We start from the raw sequence: 14,778 nt of genomic DNA, 5'->3' as shown, positions 1-14,778 counted from the left end.
AGGGCATCTGGATTTTCGTTTTGGGGGTGGTGGGGAGGGCTTGCTTTTCCGGGCTCTCTAGGCTCACTAGACGTAGCCTTCCCCCGTGATTCAGTCTCCGAAGGAGCTGTCGTGGGCTAGCGGCCCAGCAGGTGCCACACATGCAGCTGTCCAGCGAGCTGGTTTCGATTTCGTCCTAACCCCTGGTTCCGTCCAGGCACTGACCCCCTCCGCCCCCGACCCGTGCACACCGCCCGGCCCGCGGTTTGGGGGCGGAGCTTCGTTGCAGCCCCGCCCCTCCGCGCTCGCACTGGCGTTCCCGGAAGTTGACGGTCTTGCAGCCGCGGGCCTGATTGGCTGATGAAGGCCGGGTGCCCAGGCCGGGTTTTCCCGGGTTGGGTTGAGTTTCGGAGAGTTGAGTTATGGCCTCTAGGAACAAGCAATTGCGCGAACTACAGGGACAGCTGCTCCCGTCCAAGGCCCTGGTGGAGGTGAACGAGGACTGCCTGGAGGAGGAGGACGATGACTGCCTGGCGGAGGAGGAGGACGAGCCGGTGTTTGTGGACGCCGAGGAGCTCTGCAGCGGGGGCCTCAAGGCCGGCAGCCTCCCCGGGTGCCTCCCCGGTGAGGAAGCGCGGGAGCCTGGGGGTGGCGTGGGCGACGCGGCCCTGTCCCGGGTATGGCGCCCCAGCGCTGTTCGCAGACTTCCTTGGGGACGGCCTAGCTGTTTTGTTTACTTAGGATAAAATTATGTTGATACTATAGTAGCAGTAACTTGAGCAAATACTATGTGTTAAGCTTGTGCTCTACATGTATTCTCTCTTGTAATGTTCACAACTCTTTGAAGTAGTGAATCGGGGGCTTTTAACTATTTCCGTATCCAGCCTGGAGTCAAATACGAGATTTTTTTCCTGCTGCTTAGAAAACACAGGCGCCCTGGCCGGTTTGCTCAGTGGATAGAGCATTGGTCTGTGGCAGTGGTTCTCAACCTGTGGGTCGCCTAAGACCATCGGAAAACACATATATAATTACATATTGTTTTTGTGATTAATCACTATGCTTGAATTACGTTCAATTTGTAACAATGAAATTGGGGGTCACCACAACATGAGGAACTGTATTAAAGGGTCTCGGCATTAGGAAGGTTGAGAACCACTGGCTGTATGGAAGGAAGGGTCCCCGGTTCAGTTCCGGTCAAGGGCAAATGCCCGGGTTGTGGGCTCCATCCCGAGTAGGGGGCGTGCAGGAGGCAGCCGATCAATGATTCTCATCATTGAAGTTTCTCTCTTCCTTCCTCTCTGAAATCAATAAAAATATATTTAAAAAATAGAAAACACAGGCACCGAAGAAACACCATCAAGGCATCATTGATTCATTAACCTTGTGTTAATACTATTGATATCAGTGTTTAGCGTGTGCAGTTTCCTATGTTATGAATTATCCTTGTGACAGCTGTTTATAATATTTTACTATTTAGACCAGTGCCATCCAGTGGAATTTTCTGTGATGATGGCATAGTTTTATATTTGCGCTGTCCAGTACAGTAGCCACTAGTCACATGTGTCTATTGAGAACTTGAAATGCAGCTAGTGCAACTAAGGACCTAAATTTTAAAATTAATTTAATTTAAATTTATTTATTTTTATTTCCTTATTTTTTAAAATAATTCTTTATTGTTGAAAGTATTACATGTCTCCATTTTTTCTCCATTGACCTCCTCCAGATCACCCCCGTCCCCCACCCCAGGCCTTCACCACCCTATTGTCTGTGCCCATGCATATGCATACAGGGTCTTTGGTTGATTACCTCCCAGCCACCCACTCTCCCCTGCCTTTCCTCCAAGATTCTGCACGCTGTTCCATGCTTCCATGTCTCTGGATCCACTCGATTCATCAGTTTATTTTGTTACTTGGATGCCACATAGGTGTGAAATCATGTGATACTTGTCTTTCTCTGACTGGCTTATTTAGCTTAGCATAATATTCTAGGTCCCTCCATGCTGCTTCACAGGGTAAGAGATTCTTCTTTTTTATTGCTGCATAGTATTCCATGGTATAAATGTACCACAGCCTTTTTATCTACTCATCTATTGATGGGCACTTGGGCTGTTTCCAGATCTAAGCTATTGTAAATTGTGCTGCTGTGAACATAAGGGTGCATACATTCTTTCTGGTTGATGTTTCAGGTCTTTTAGGATATATTCCTAGAAGTGGGATCATTGAGTCAGGTGGCAGTTTCATATTTAAATTTTTTGAGGAAACTACATACTGTTTTCCATAGTGGCTGCACCAGTCTGCATTCCCACCAGCAGTGTACTAGGGTTCCCTTTTCTCCACATTCTTACCAGCACTTGTCATTTGTGGATTTGTGGATGGTAGCCATTCTGATAGGTGTGATGTGACACCTCATTGTCATTTTAATTTGCATCTCTCTGATGATCAGTGACTTTGAGCATTTTTTCATATGTCTCTTGGCCCTCTGTATGCCCACTTTGGAGAATTGTCGATTTAGGTCATTTGCCCATTTTTTAATTGAATTGTTTGTCTTCCTTTTGTTAAGTTGTATGAGTTCCTTATATGTTTTGGATATTAACCTTTTATCAGATGTGTCATTGCCAAATATGTTCTCCCATACAGTGGGTTCTCTTTTCATTTTGTTGATGGTTTCTTTTTTTGTGCAGAAGCTTTTTATTTTGATGTAGTGCCATTTGTTTATTTTCTCCTTAGTTTCCTTTGCCCTAGGATAGTGGTCGGCAAACTGCGGCTCGGCAAACTGTGGCTCGGGAGCTGCATGTGGCTCTTTGGCCCCTTGAGTGTGGCTCTTCCACAAAATACCGGCTCTTCCACAAAATACCAACTTCTGCGCATGGGCCACGAAGTTTCAGTCGCACTGTATGTGTGCACCCGCACGTGGTATTTTGTGGAAGAGCCACACCCAAGGGGCCAAAGAGCCACATATGGCCCGCGAGCCGTGGTTTGACAACCACGGCCATAGGAGATGTATCCATAAACATATTGCTATGAGAGATGTCTGGGATTTTGCTGCCTATAGTTTCTTCTAGAATTTTTATGGCTTCATGACTTAATTTAAGTCTTTTATCAATTTTGAGTTTATTCTTGTGTATGGTGTAAGTTAGTGGTTTAGTTTCATTTTTTTTTTCTTTGCAATAATGGTTTTAATCTACTATTGATGATAAGTTTAAAAACACTTTTAATGATACTTTTTAAAATAATAAATTCACATGTATCCTTTTGGGTACAATTAGACGATAGTCTAAGTAAATATAGAACATTCAACATAAAACCAGCAAATGACAGATTTTAGAAACAGTAGCCCTTCCATGAAACAAATAACGTAGAGTGACAAATCTTTTTCAACAGGTACAGTTAAACCTCGGTTCTCGAACATCTCCCATCTTGAACATTTCGTGTGGTTTTTTTTTTTGTTGTTGTTGTTGTTTTGTTTTTGTTTTTTTTTTCTTTTATTATTAGTTAAGGTATTACAAATGTGTCCTCATCCCCCCCATTAACCCCCAACCTCCCCCCCACACACACATTCATACTCCCATCCCCCTGTTGTCCAATGTCCATTGGTTTGGCTTATATACATGTATACAAGTCCTTCGGTTGATCTCTTCCCCTTACCCCCGCCCTCCCCTACTTTCCTTCTGGGGATTGATAGCCTGGTCGCTGTTTCTCAGTCTTTGGGTCTGTCCCTTTTCATCAGTCTATGTTGTTCTCTATTTTTTTTGCATGTATCTGTCCAATTTTCCCAATACCATTTATTGGCTCCACTGAATGCACTTGCCTCCTTTGTCATATATGAATTGAGTGTAATGGTTTGGGTCGATTTCTGGGGTATCTGTCCTGTTCCATTGATCTATATGCCTGTCCTTGTGCCAGTACTAGGCTGTTTTGATTACAGTGGCTTTGTAGTGTAACTTGAAATCTGGTATTGTGCCTTTTATTTCTTCTTCTTGTCTGATTGCTGTGGCTAGGACTTCCAGTACTATGTTGAATAAGAGTGGTGACAGCAGACATCCCTGTCTTGTTTCTGTTCTTAAGATTTGTCATATATGGCCTTTATCATGTTGAGATATGCTCCCTCTATTCCCACTTTGCTAAAAGTTTTTATCAAAAAAGGGTGTTGGATTTTGTCGAATGCTTTTTCTGCGCCTATTGATATAATCATGTGATTTTTGTCTTTCAGTTTGTTTATGTGATGTATCATGTTTAATGATTTGCGAATATTGTACCAGCCTTGCATCCCTGGAATAAATCCCACTTGGTCATGGTGTATGATCTTTTTTAATATATTGCTGGATCCGATTTGCTAATATTTTGTTGAGGGTTTTAACATCTATATTCATCAGGGATATTGGTCTGTAACTTTCTTTCTTTCTAGTGTCTTTATCTGGTTTTGGAATTAGGATAATACTGGCCTCATAAAAAGAGCTTGGAACTGTTCCTTCCTCTTGGATTTTTCAGAATAGTTGGAGAAATAAAGGTGTTAGTTCTTTGAATGTTTAGTAAAACTCCCCCATGAAGCTGTCTGGACCTGAGCTTTTGTTTGCTAGGAGGTTTTTTTTTTTTTTTATTACTGCTTTTATTTCATCAGTTGTTATTGGCATATTCAGATTTTCTGATTCTTCCTGATTCAGTTTTGGGAGATTGTATTTTTCCAGAAATTTGTCCATTTCATCCACAATGTCCACTTTCGTTTCTGATTTTATTTATTTGGGTCCTCTCTCTTTGTTTCTTGATCAGTGTGTTTAACAGTTCATCAATCTTGTTTATCCTTTCAAAGAACCAGCTCATTTTTTGTATTTTTTTTTTTTAGTCTCTATGTCATTTATTTCTGCTCTAATCTTTATTAGTTCCTTCCTTCTACTTACCCTGGGCTTTTCTTGTTGTTCTCTTTCTAGTTCTTTAAGTTGTAGGGTTAAATAGTTTATTGTTAATTTTTCTTGTTTTTTTTTTTTTGTGGTATGCCTGTAGTGCTATGAACTTCCCTCTCAGGACTGCTTTTGCTATGCCCCAGAGATTTTGGGTTGTTGTTTGTTCATTTACATTTTTTTCCAGGAAGTTTTTGTTTTCTTTTTTTATCTCATTGGTAACCCATTCATTGTTTAGTAACATGCTATTTAAGCCCATGTGTTGGAATTTTTGGGGTGTTTCTACTGTAGTTGATTTCTAATTTCTTTTCACTATGATCTGAGAAGGTACTTGATATGACTTCAATCTTCTTGAACTTTAAATATTTGTTTTGTGTTCTAACATGTGGTCTTGCTTTGTGAATGATCCATGTGCACTTGAGAAGAATGTATATTCTGCAGCTTTGGGGTGAAATGTTCTATAAATGTCAATTAAATCCATCTGATCCAGTGTGTCCTTTAGAGTCACTGTTTCCTTGTTAATTGTTTGTCTGGAAGGTCTATCCAGTGAGGTCAGTGGGGTGTTAAAGTCCCCTACTATGACTGTATTGTTGTCAATCGCTCCATTAAAGTGCTCTAGAAGTTTTTTTTATACATTTAGGTCCTCCTATATTGGGTGCATATATGTTTACCAGGGTTATATCCTCTTGTTGGATTGATCCCTTTAGTAGTATGTAGTGACCTTTGTTGTCTGTCGTGATGGTCTTCATTTTTTAAAAAATACTTTTTTTATTGATTTCATAGAGGAAGTGAGAGGCAGAGAGGGAGATAGGAACATCAATGATGAAAGACAGTCATTGATCAGCTGCCTCCTGTTCACCCCCCACTGGGGATTGAGCCCACAATGCGAGTGTGTGCCCTTGACTGGAATTGAACTTGTGACCCTTCAGTCCACAGGCCGATGCTCTATCCACTGAGCCAAACAAGACAGGGACGTAATGGCCTTCATTTTGAAGTTTATTTTGTCAGCTATGAGTATTGCTACTCCAGTTTTTTTTCTTTTCCATTTGCATGGAAAATGTTTTTCCATCCCTTCACTCTCATCCCGTGTGTGTGTTTTGTTCTGAGGTGGGTCTCTTTAGAGAGCATATAGTTGGGTCATGTTTTTGTATCCATTCAGCTACCCTACATCTTTGGAAGGGAGCATTTAATCCACTTACATTTAAGGTTATTATTGATAGGTACTTATTTACTTTTAATTCTGTATGCCTAGGTTTCTCTCTATTTCATCTTCCTATTACAGCAGTCCTTTTAGCATGTCTTGTAATGCTGGCTTGGTGGTGATGTACTCCTTTAGCCTTTTTTTGTTGTTGTGCAGGAAGCTCTTTATTTGTCTTCTAGTAGCCTTGTGCAAGAAATTCGTGCACATTAAAAGGGAATTAATTGCCCTAACCAGTTCGGCTCAGTGGATAGAGCATCGGCCTGTGGACTCAAGGGTCCCAGGTTCGATTCCAGTCAAGGGCATGTACCTTGGTTGCGGGCACATCCCCAGTGGGGAGTGTGCAGGAGGCAGCTGATCGATGTTTCTCTCTCATTGATGTTTCTAACTCTCTATCCCTCTCCCTTCCTCTCTGTAAAAAATCAATAAAATATATATATTTTTAAAAAGGGAATTATTTAGCAGAGATATTTTAATATTGCTATTTGCCCTTTCTGTATAATAGAAGTGTGAGAGATGAAAGGAAATTAGTAAAATGTATATGAAAATAATATATAAATTTATTAATAAACAAACAGTAACAAAAGGATATAACAACAACAGGCATGATATAAAAACGACAAAAACATGATATGAAAACAACAAAAACATGATATGAAAACAACAAAAACATGATATAAAAACAACAGTGATGCAAATGACTGATAAAGTGATTAAACTTATTCTAATGTCTCCCTGTACACCATATTAAGAGTGAAAACACTTTCAGAGTGCTTGACTAATTTCCCTTGTGATGAAGTACTTAGAACTTTAACTGTAACATCACATGCTCTTCAAACTCGAGAGAAAGCAACATATAACTGACCATGTGCAAAAACGGGTTCAGGTAGGAATATGCCTACTTTGTCTAGAGTTTGTCCTTGTGATTTATTAATAGTCATCACAAATGCTGGCATCACGGGAAACCGTTGTCGAATCAATTTAAATGGGAGGCCAGTGTCAGATGGGGACAAATTAATTCTTGGAATCAGAACAGCCTCTCCCTCTGCAGATCCTGTTAATACTTCAACTTCGATAATGTTAGGTCATAATCTTTTGATAATAAATCTGATACCATTACAAAGACCCCATTTACTATTGAGATTTCTCAATAGCATGATGATTGCACCCACTTTCAATTTTAATTTATGACACAGCATTCCCAAAGGAGTAATACTATTAAAGAAATTCGATGGGAAAATTTTCCTTTTCCACATCATCTGTGGAATCAATGGAATCATCACTCAAATATGTGTGAAAATCTCCATCGAGTATATCCAAATTTTCTTCATTTAATTTTTGAACACACTCAGTTTTTGGACAAAGAATTGCACATTTAGCTAATTTTTAATATTATCTATAGCAATGGTTCTCAACTTTGGCTGCACATTAGAATCACCTGGGAATCTTTTTAAAATCCTGATTCCTGGGCCTCATCCTCTGGAAATTGTTTCTTTGTTATGGGGTGGGGCCACAACATTAGTAACAAAGAAACGGAATTAAAACTTTATTGCGGGGAGCTGCTACAGTATTTTGGACAGGTTCACGCCTTGGACTGATGAGAGGGCACAGTCCTCTCATTGCCACGTGCAAGTCCCAGCTTGGAGGGCAGGGCCCTCCCAGCGCAATTATAGCCAACAGCTGTAGTTGTAAGCTTGAACCTATGGTCCAAACACATGCCTGAGTGATGTAGGCTTGATAGAGTTTAGGTGCATGTAGTTGAGTAGATTGAAACCCAGGAGAATGTTGTAAACATCTTGGTTACGCCCTTACTTTGCCTCATGGCAGATCTGCTATAAAATAAAGACACGGCTGTGGGCATGGTTGCTGTCTCTCAGAGAAGCAGCGTCCCACCGAGACCCAGATTTCATTCTCTGTCTTTTCTAAGCCTTTCAGCTGCCCCTACTCAGGTTCACCCTTGGCCGTGCTGGCACGGCACAGTTCATAAAGATATGCTTCCACGCTCCCAGGGTAGGTTCCTGCCTCAAACCCCGCCCTTACAGGAAACAGCTTTTGGGGGAGGGCGTAGCTGTTGCCCAGACAACCCCTGCAGGGCTGACTGCCTTCCGCTTGGTTGTGGAGGTTCTGGACATGATGAACACCACCCAGGGTTTTTATAAAAGTAGATCCTTTATTTTTTAAGTTATTTTTATTGATTTCAGAGAAGAAGAAAGAGGGAGAGAGAGAGAAAGAGATAGAAACATCAATGATGGGAGAGAATCACTGATTGGCTGCCTCCTGCACACCCCTCCTGGGGACTGAGCTTGCAACCTGGTCCTGTTCCCTTGACCAGAATCAAACCCAGGACCCTTCAGTCCACAGGCTGACGCTCTATCCACTGAGCCAAACCCACTAGGGCTTGACTATCTATTTTGAATGATAGCCTTGCTGGATATAGTAATATTGGTTTCAGATTCTTGCTTTCCATTAACTTGAGTACTTCATGCCATTCCCTTCTGGTCTGTAGAGTTTCTGATGAGAAATCGGGTGTTAGCCTATGGGAGTTCCTTTGTAGGTAACAGTTTTCTTTTCTCTTGCTGCCTTTAAGATTCTCTCTTTGTCTTTAATTTTTGGCATTTTAATTATGATGTGTCTGGGCATGGGCCTGTTTGGATTTTTTTTTGCTTGGGGTTCTCTGTGCCTCCTGAACTTGTGTGACTTTTTCCTTTACCAGGTTAGAGAAGTTCTGCCATTATTTCTTCAAACACGTTTCTCTATCTCTTTCTCCCTTTCTGCCTCTTCTGGCACACCTGCTATTCAAATATTATTATGTTTCACATTGTCCTCCAGCTCCCTTAAGCTGCCCTGTTTTTTTTAATTGTTTTTTCTTTTTGGTTCTCTGAGTGGTTTTTTTCAACCCTGTCTTCTTATTCACTGGTTCGATCCTCAACTTCCCCTAATCTGCTGTGTAGTCTTTCCAATGTGTTCTTTGTGCTATGTCATTCTTTATTTCTGTTTTCCTAATTACTATATGTTTTCTCATGTTGTTGAGCATCTTTACCATCATTATTCTGAACTAGATAAATTTTTTATCTCCATTTCATTTTTCTCTTCTTCTGGAGCATTCTCTTGTTCTTTCATTTGGGGATTGTTTCTTTGTCTCATTTTGGCTGCCTGTTTGGGTTTGTGACTCTGTATAGGTAGATTTGCTAAGCCCCTCAATCTCTAGTTCTGAACAGTGTCAAACTGTTTCTGACTAATTAGATCAAGCAGAGACTCAGATCCTCCAGAGACCACCCATTAAGAGACTGGGTCTCAGGAACTCCACACTGTGCTGAGCTAGCTCAGCCAAGGGTTCCGCAAGCCTGAGGGAGGGCGGTGAAGGATGAAGAAATGGCAGACAGAGAATAAGCTGGGTCTAGGTGGATCTTTCTGTGGCCTCAGGTGGCTCTTCCTGTGCCATTTGAGGCCACAGAGAGAGATCCAGAGGCAAGCTGAGCCTTTATTTTATAGCCAGAGGTAAACAGGGTAGTGGTCACCATAGTTACAATGTTCTTGTCAGTTTCACTTGTTTTAGCAGCACTTGCTGCACCCCCCACAGCCCACTAGTTACCCAGATAAGATCTAGGGAGCTCATAACGTCAAGCCTAATTATGCTGAGAGGACTGTGCTCTCTAAGCTGGGACTTGTTTGTGGCTTTGCCAACAGGTCAGTCCCAGGCTTAACCCTATAGCCGTGCCCTACACACACCTTGGGGCGAGTTGTTTTCCAATAGGGTGGGTCAGCTATCTTCCCCCCGGGCAAAGTTGCCAGTATAGCAAATGTCTGTGTGACAAAGATGACCTCTGCTGTGTGAGGGAATGACTCAGCACAGGAAACTGGGGTGTCTGCCTTCTGAGCTCTAACCCCAGAGCCCCCGTTCCTGGCTCCTGCTCACACAGCTCCAATCCACTCTGCCCTCCCTCTGCTGGAGCATAAGGTGAGTGGGTGCGTTGGTCCTTTAAGAGGGTGTGTGAATTTCCACCTCTCTGTCCCTGGAAGATAAGCAACCCTGCTGCTTTTCACAGCCAGATGTTTTGTGGGTACCCTTCTCAGTTCTAATGTTCTCTGCTGGAGGGCCTAGCTTGGAGATTAGCTCCCACAGTTCTCAGTGGCAACCCCCCTCAGCTGAGATCTCTCTCTGAGACTTCAGTTGCTGTCTGTGGACACCCAGCCAGCCCTTTCACACCTCCGCCCCTCCTACCAGTCTCTATGCGGTCTCCACTTTTGGTCCTCAGGTATCAGGATTCTCTCCTGCAAGTTTTCCGTTGATTAATCAGAAAGTTTTTCTGTATTATAGTTGTAATTCCAGTTTGGTCCTGGGAACAGCATCCACTTACTCAGCCGCCATTTTTAATATCCTATTTAATTTAAATTTAAATAGTTACACATGAGTGGACAACACAGGTTTAGACAATTTTCAAATATTTGTGGAGGGTTTAGTAATTTATCCTAAAAGTATTAGTGACTAGCTACCATGTCCCAAGCAAGGTTGTTGCAGGGATACCCTGGAGAGATATGATGATGAGGTTGCTGTCCTAATGGAGCTTACTATCTAGTGAATTAAACAGACATTCTTTAAATAATCACAGAAGTAACTATCATGTTACTCAGTGCTTATGAGAAATAGTAAGTTGTGCTAGAGAGGTTATATTCATGAGACTCAGTGAAGGCTTTTGGGAGGAAGATAGTTAAGCTGAGATAAATGGGATAAACAGTAAAGAAGAGAATGCTTGAGGCAAATGGAACAGCTTATTCAAAGACCTGGTGGTGGGAGGGACCATGACATTTTTTTTAGAAACTGCATGAAGGTCAGTTTTGGCTGAAGTCAAAGTAGCAGAGAGAGGAACTACTTTTAGAAGAACAGCAGGCTTTGCCATGCACCATGCTTACCTCTTGGAGCTCAAAGTCTAATGAAACATTGTCCTATGCAAGAGGGCTTACAGTGTAGTGACCGAGACAGGGAAACAGGTAAGTGGAATATAGACACCCTAATAGATGTCTGTACGGGTGCTGTGTGTGTGCGGCGAGGGCACAGAGGGGGTGCGTGGGGGAGAATTACAGAGAATGATGGATTGGTTAAAAAACAAAAACATTGGGAAAGAGGTTTTAAAATATACTAAATAAACTTTTTTTTTTTAAGTTGTAATTTCTGATGAAAACACTCGGAAGAAGTATGAAGTGTCTGGACATTTTCCATTAACGGGTCCTTGGTGGCGAGTGAAGGTACAAGTAAAGCCTGCAGGATCAAGGAACTATCAAGTTCAAGGATTTCCATCGTACTTTTTACAGTCCAATATGTCACCACCAGATCAAAAAAATATCTGTTCCCTCTTTCTTACGGACTGTAATGCCCCCAGTGACACTATAACTAAATTTTTAGCTTGGGTAAATGCAACATTAGGCTATGAAAATCTCAACTTTGAAAATCTTTGGGAAACGTTGAGAACTTTTGAGAAGGAAAATATGAAGAATGGTAAAAAACAATCTACACAGCAAGAGTCCCAACCAGATAACCAGATGTGGCGTTCTGTGGAAAAAACAAGTGGGTGTGACTTTTATTATCGAGTTTAGTGTAATTGAGATACTTACTGACTTAGGTCTTTTAAATATTGCCACAATGGTATCTTGGCATAGTACCTTAATTTTTTTTTTAATTAATCTTCACCTGAGGTTATGTTTAGAGAAGTCGCGAGGGGGTGGGGAAGGGAGGGAGGGAGGGAGGGAGGAAGGGAGGGAGGGAGGGAGGGAGGGAGAGAGAGAGAGAGAGAGAGAGAGAGAGAGAGAGAGAGAGGAGAGAGGAGAGAGAGATCGAACCTGAAACCTAGATATGTACCCTGACCGATTCAAACCCAAAACTTTTTGGTTTACGAGATGATGCTCCAGCCAACTAAGCCACCCAGCCAGGGCCATAGTATTCTTTTTTAAATTGGTTTGATGAAAATGTGTTTATATTGCTTTTGAAGTATGTCATTGACATTCCAGGTTCCTCATCTTTAATATGAAGAGACTGAGTCCTAGCTGGTTTGGCTCAGTGGATAGGGTGTCGGCCTGTGGACCGAAGGGGCCCAGGTTTGATTCCATTCAACGGCACATACTTGGGTTGTGGGCTCGATCCCCTATAGGGGGTGTGCAGGAGGCAGCCAATCAATGATCCTCTCTTATCATTGATGTTTCTCTCTCTCCCTCTCCCTTCCTCTCTGGGAAAAAAAAAAAAAAAAAAATACATATATATATATATATATATATATATATATATATATAAATATATTTTTATATGAAGATATTGGGTGAGATGATCTTTGGCAGAACACCATCATATGACTTCAATGACAAAAGGATCACAGTTGCAATGAAATTGATTAAGGTTAATATGTGTATTATTTTTATATTTAGCTTTGATTTTATCTTTATGTCATTGAGTCAAGAATTTTATTCTAATTATTTCCAAGCAAAATGAAACAAAAGACTAGGAAGTTACCTAAGCATTTAAAGGATATAAATTTAATACAGTGAAAACCATCTCAGTACAAATAGATTGTTATAATATGAGTTTTCTTGCTGGTTAAAGTAAATTTATTAATCTCTCTTTGATTTGTATTTCTTGAGCTGGGGTACTAAATAAGAAAATCCATCAAATTGGTTGTTCTGTGAGCTCATTTGTATGTTTTGATTTGTTCTTTTTGGTATCCTGCAGTTCCATTTAGAAGTGTAATGACAGCGTTGAAGTTTCCAAAAATAATGGAATTTCTTCCAGTTCTTCTGCCTCGACACTTTAAGCAGCTCATAAGCTCGTGTCCTAACGAGGTGTTGAGAAACATGGAAGAGATTTTAGGTACACATCCATGGAAGCTTGGATTTAGTAAAGTAAGTAAAACATTTGCTTAGAATTTAGTAATCTTATATAAGGCAAGATTTCTCAAACGTGACAATTTTTATCTCTTTCAAAGGAAAAAAATTGTATCGATCTCAATGTTGATGTATTTTTCTCTTTTAAAAAAATGATTTTATTGATTTCAGAGAGAGGATGAAAGAGGGAGAGATAGAAACATCAATGATGAGAAAGAATCATTGATTGATCAACTACCTCTTGCACATACACTCCCCGTCCCTCACTGGGGATCAAGCCTGCAACCCAGGCATGTGCCCTGACAGGGAATCGAACCGTGACCTCCTGGTTCATGGATTGATGCTCAACCACTGAGACACACCAGCCAGGCTAATATATGTTTCTTTGATTGTTACAAATTAAATATAAACTTACTTTTTTTTTTTTTTTTTTTTTAGTGGGGGGAGAGGGGGAGGAGATCTAAATATAAACTTTTAAAAAATATCCTCATCTGAGAATATGTGTGTGTAGTTTTTTTGTTTGTTTGTTTTTTATTGATGAGAGAGAGACAGAGAGACAGAGAGACATCAATGTGAGAGAGCAATATTGGTTGTGTCCCATACCTTCCATGACTGGAAATCAAATTCACAACCTAGGTATGTGCCCTGGCTGGGAATTGAATTCACAACTTTTTGGTGTATGGGACAATGCTCCAACCATCTGAGCCATATGGCCAGGGACTAAATAGAAAGTTTTTGTGCTTCTAGCTCTTATGCAATAAATATATAAGGGAAAACAAAACAACGAAATAAATGCCAGTCACATTATTAATAATTTAGTTATATAATTTAATTTAATATGGCAAACATTTTTTGCTAACTTAATTGACATTTGCAACTTGAGTATAGATTTCATTGAAGACACAAGTTCTTTGAGTTTGGCAAATGCATTCTGCAGTGCAACTCAATCCTGTACTTTCCTATTAGAACTTTTAAGAACTTTCACTGCTCATATCGGATAGCATGATTAATTCAGATTTTTAAAGTTATTACAACAATATTATTTATGAACGACTACACTTTTGTTATTATTAGACATCAAGGGGCTCCAGTGGCATTGGAAACCAAACGTGGCACTGAAATTTTGGCCGTCCTTGGTTAAAGGTGGTTTTCCAAATGGAAGTACAATTTAAAAATTCTAATGTAATTTTTGGGTCCCCACGAATGTGTACAGACACCCTCCCCATCCTGTTTGAGAAATACAAGAAGAATGAATTTGCCGAAACCGGTTTGGCTCAGTGGATAGAGCTTCGGCCTGCAGACTGAAGGGTCCCAGGTTCGATTCCGGTCAAGGGCATGTACCTGGGTTGCGGGCATATCCCCAGTGGGAGATGTGCAGGAGGCAGCTGATCGATGTTTCTCTCTCATCGATGTTTCTAACTCTCTATCTCTCTCCCTTCTTCTCTGTAAAAAATCAATAAAATATATTTAAAAAAAAAAAAAAAAGAATGAATTTGTTTTCTACGTAAAATGACTGGTTTCTGTATGCTTTGAAAAATAAGATCCTGGGATGTTAGATTATTATATATATTTATTCAGTAGAGAAGCAATCAGAGCAGTGAACATTCTGGGACTCAAGTGGGAAAAGGAGGCTTGAAGTTTCACTGTTGACCATCCAGAATAAAGACTTGTACTGAGGTATTGTATTAATTTGCTAGGACTGCTCTAACAAACACCATAGACTGGGTGACTTATACAACAGAAATTTATTTTCTCACAGTTCTGGAGGCTACAAGTTCAAAATCAAGGTGTCAACAAGGTCGATTTCTTCAGAGGTCTCTCTCCTTGACTTACAGTCTTC

The 14,778-nt window shown here is 40.7% G+C and overlaps 1 protein-coding gene across 3 annotated transcripts in view; it reads left to right on the top strand.

Moving 5' to 3' along the window:
• The first annotated feature begins 332 nt into the window (after window positions 1-332).
• The window catches only part of HELB (DNA helicase B), a 47,526-nt gene continuing 33,080 nt past the window's right edge, over window positions 333-14,778 (top strand). For all 3 annotated transcript variants that reach the window (XM_036299266.1, XM_036299265.1, XM_036299264.1), the window contains exons 1-3: window positions 333-603; window positions 11,233-11,634; window positions 12,787-12,956. In XM_036299266.1, coding sequence (XP_036155159.1) covers window positions 402-603; window positions 11,233-11,634; window positions 12,787-12,956 — 774 coding nt within the window. In that variant the 5' untranslated portion in view covers window positions 333-401. The remainder of the gene's footprint in view (window positions 604-11,232; window positions 11,635-12,786; window positions 12,957-14,778) is intronic.

The sequence above is a fragment of the Myotis myotis genome, unplaced genomic scaffold, assembly GCF_014108235.1.
Source record: "Myotis myotis isolate mMyoMyo1 unplaced genomic scaffold, mMyoMyo1.p scaffold_m19_p_3, whole genome shotgun sequence".
Classification (NCBI taxonomy): domain Eukaryota; kingdom Metazoa; phylum Chordata; class Mammalia; order Chiroptera; family Vespertilionidae; genus Myotis; species Myotis myotis.
This window is presented reverse-complemented; position numbering and strand designations above follow the sequence as displayed.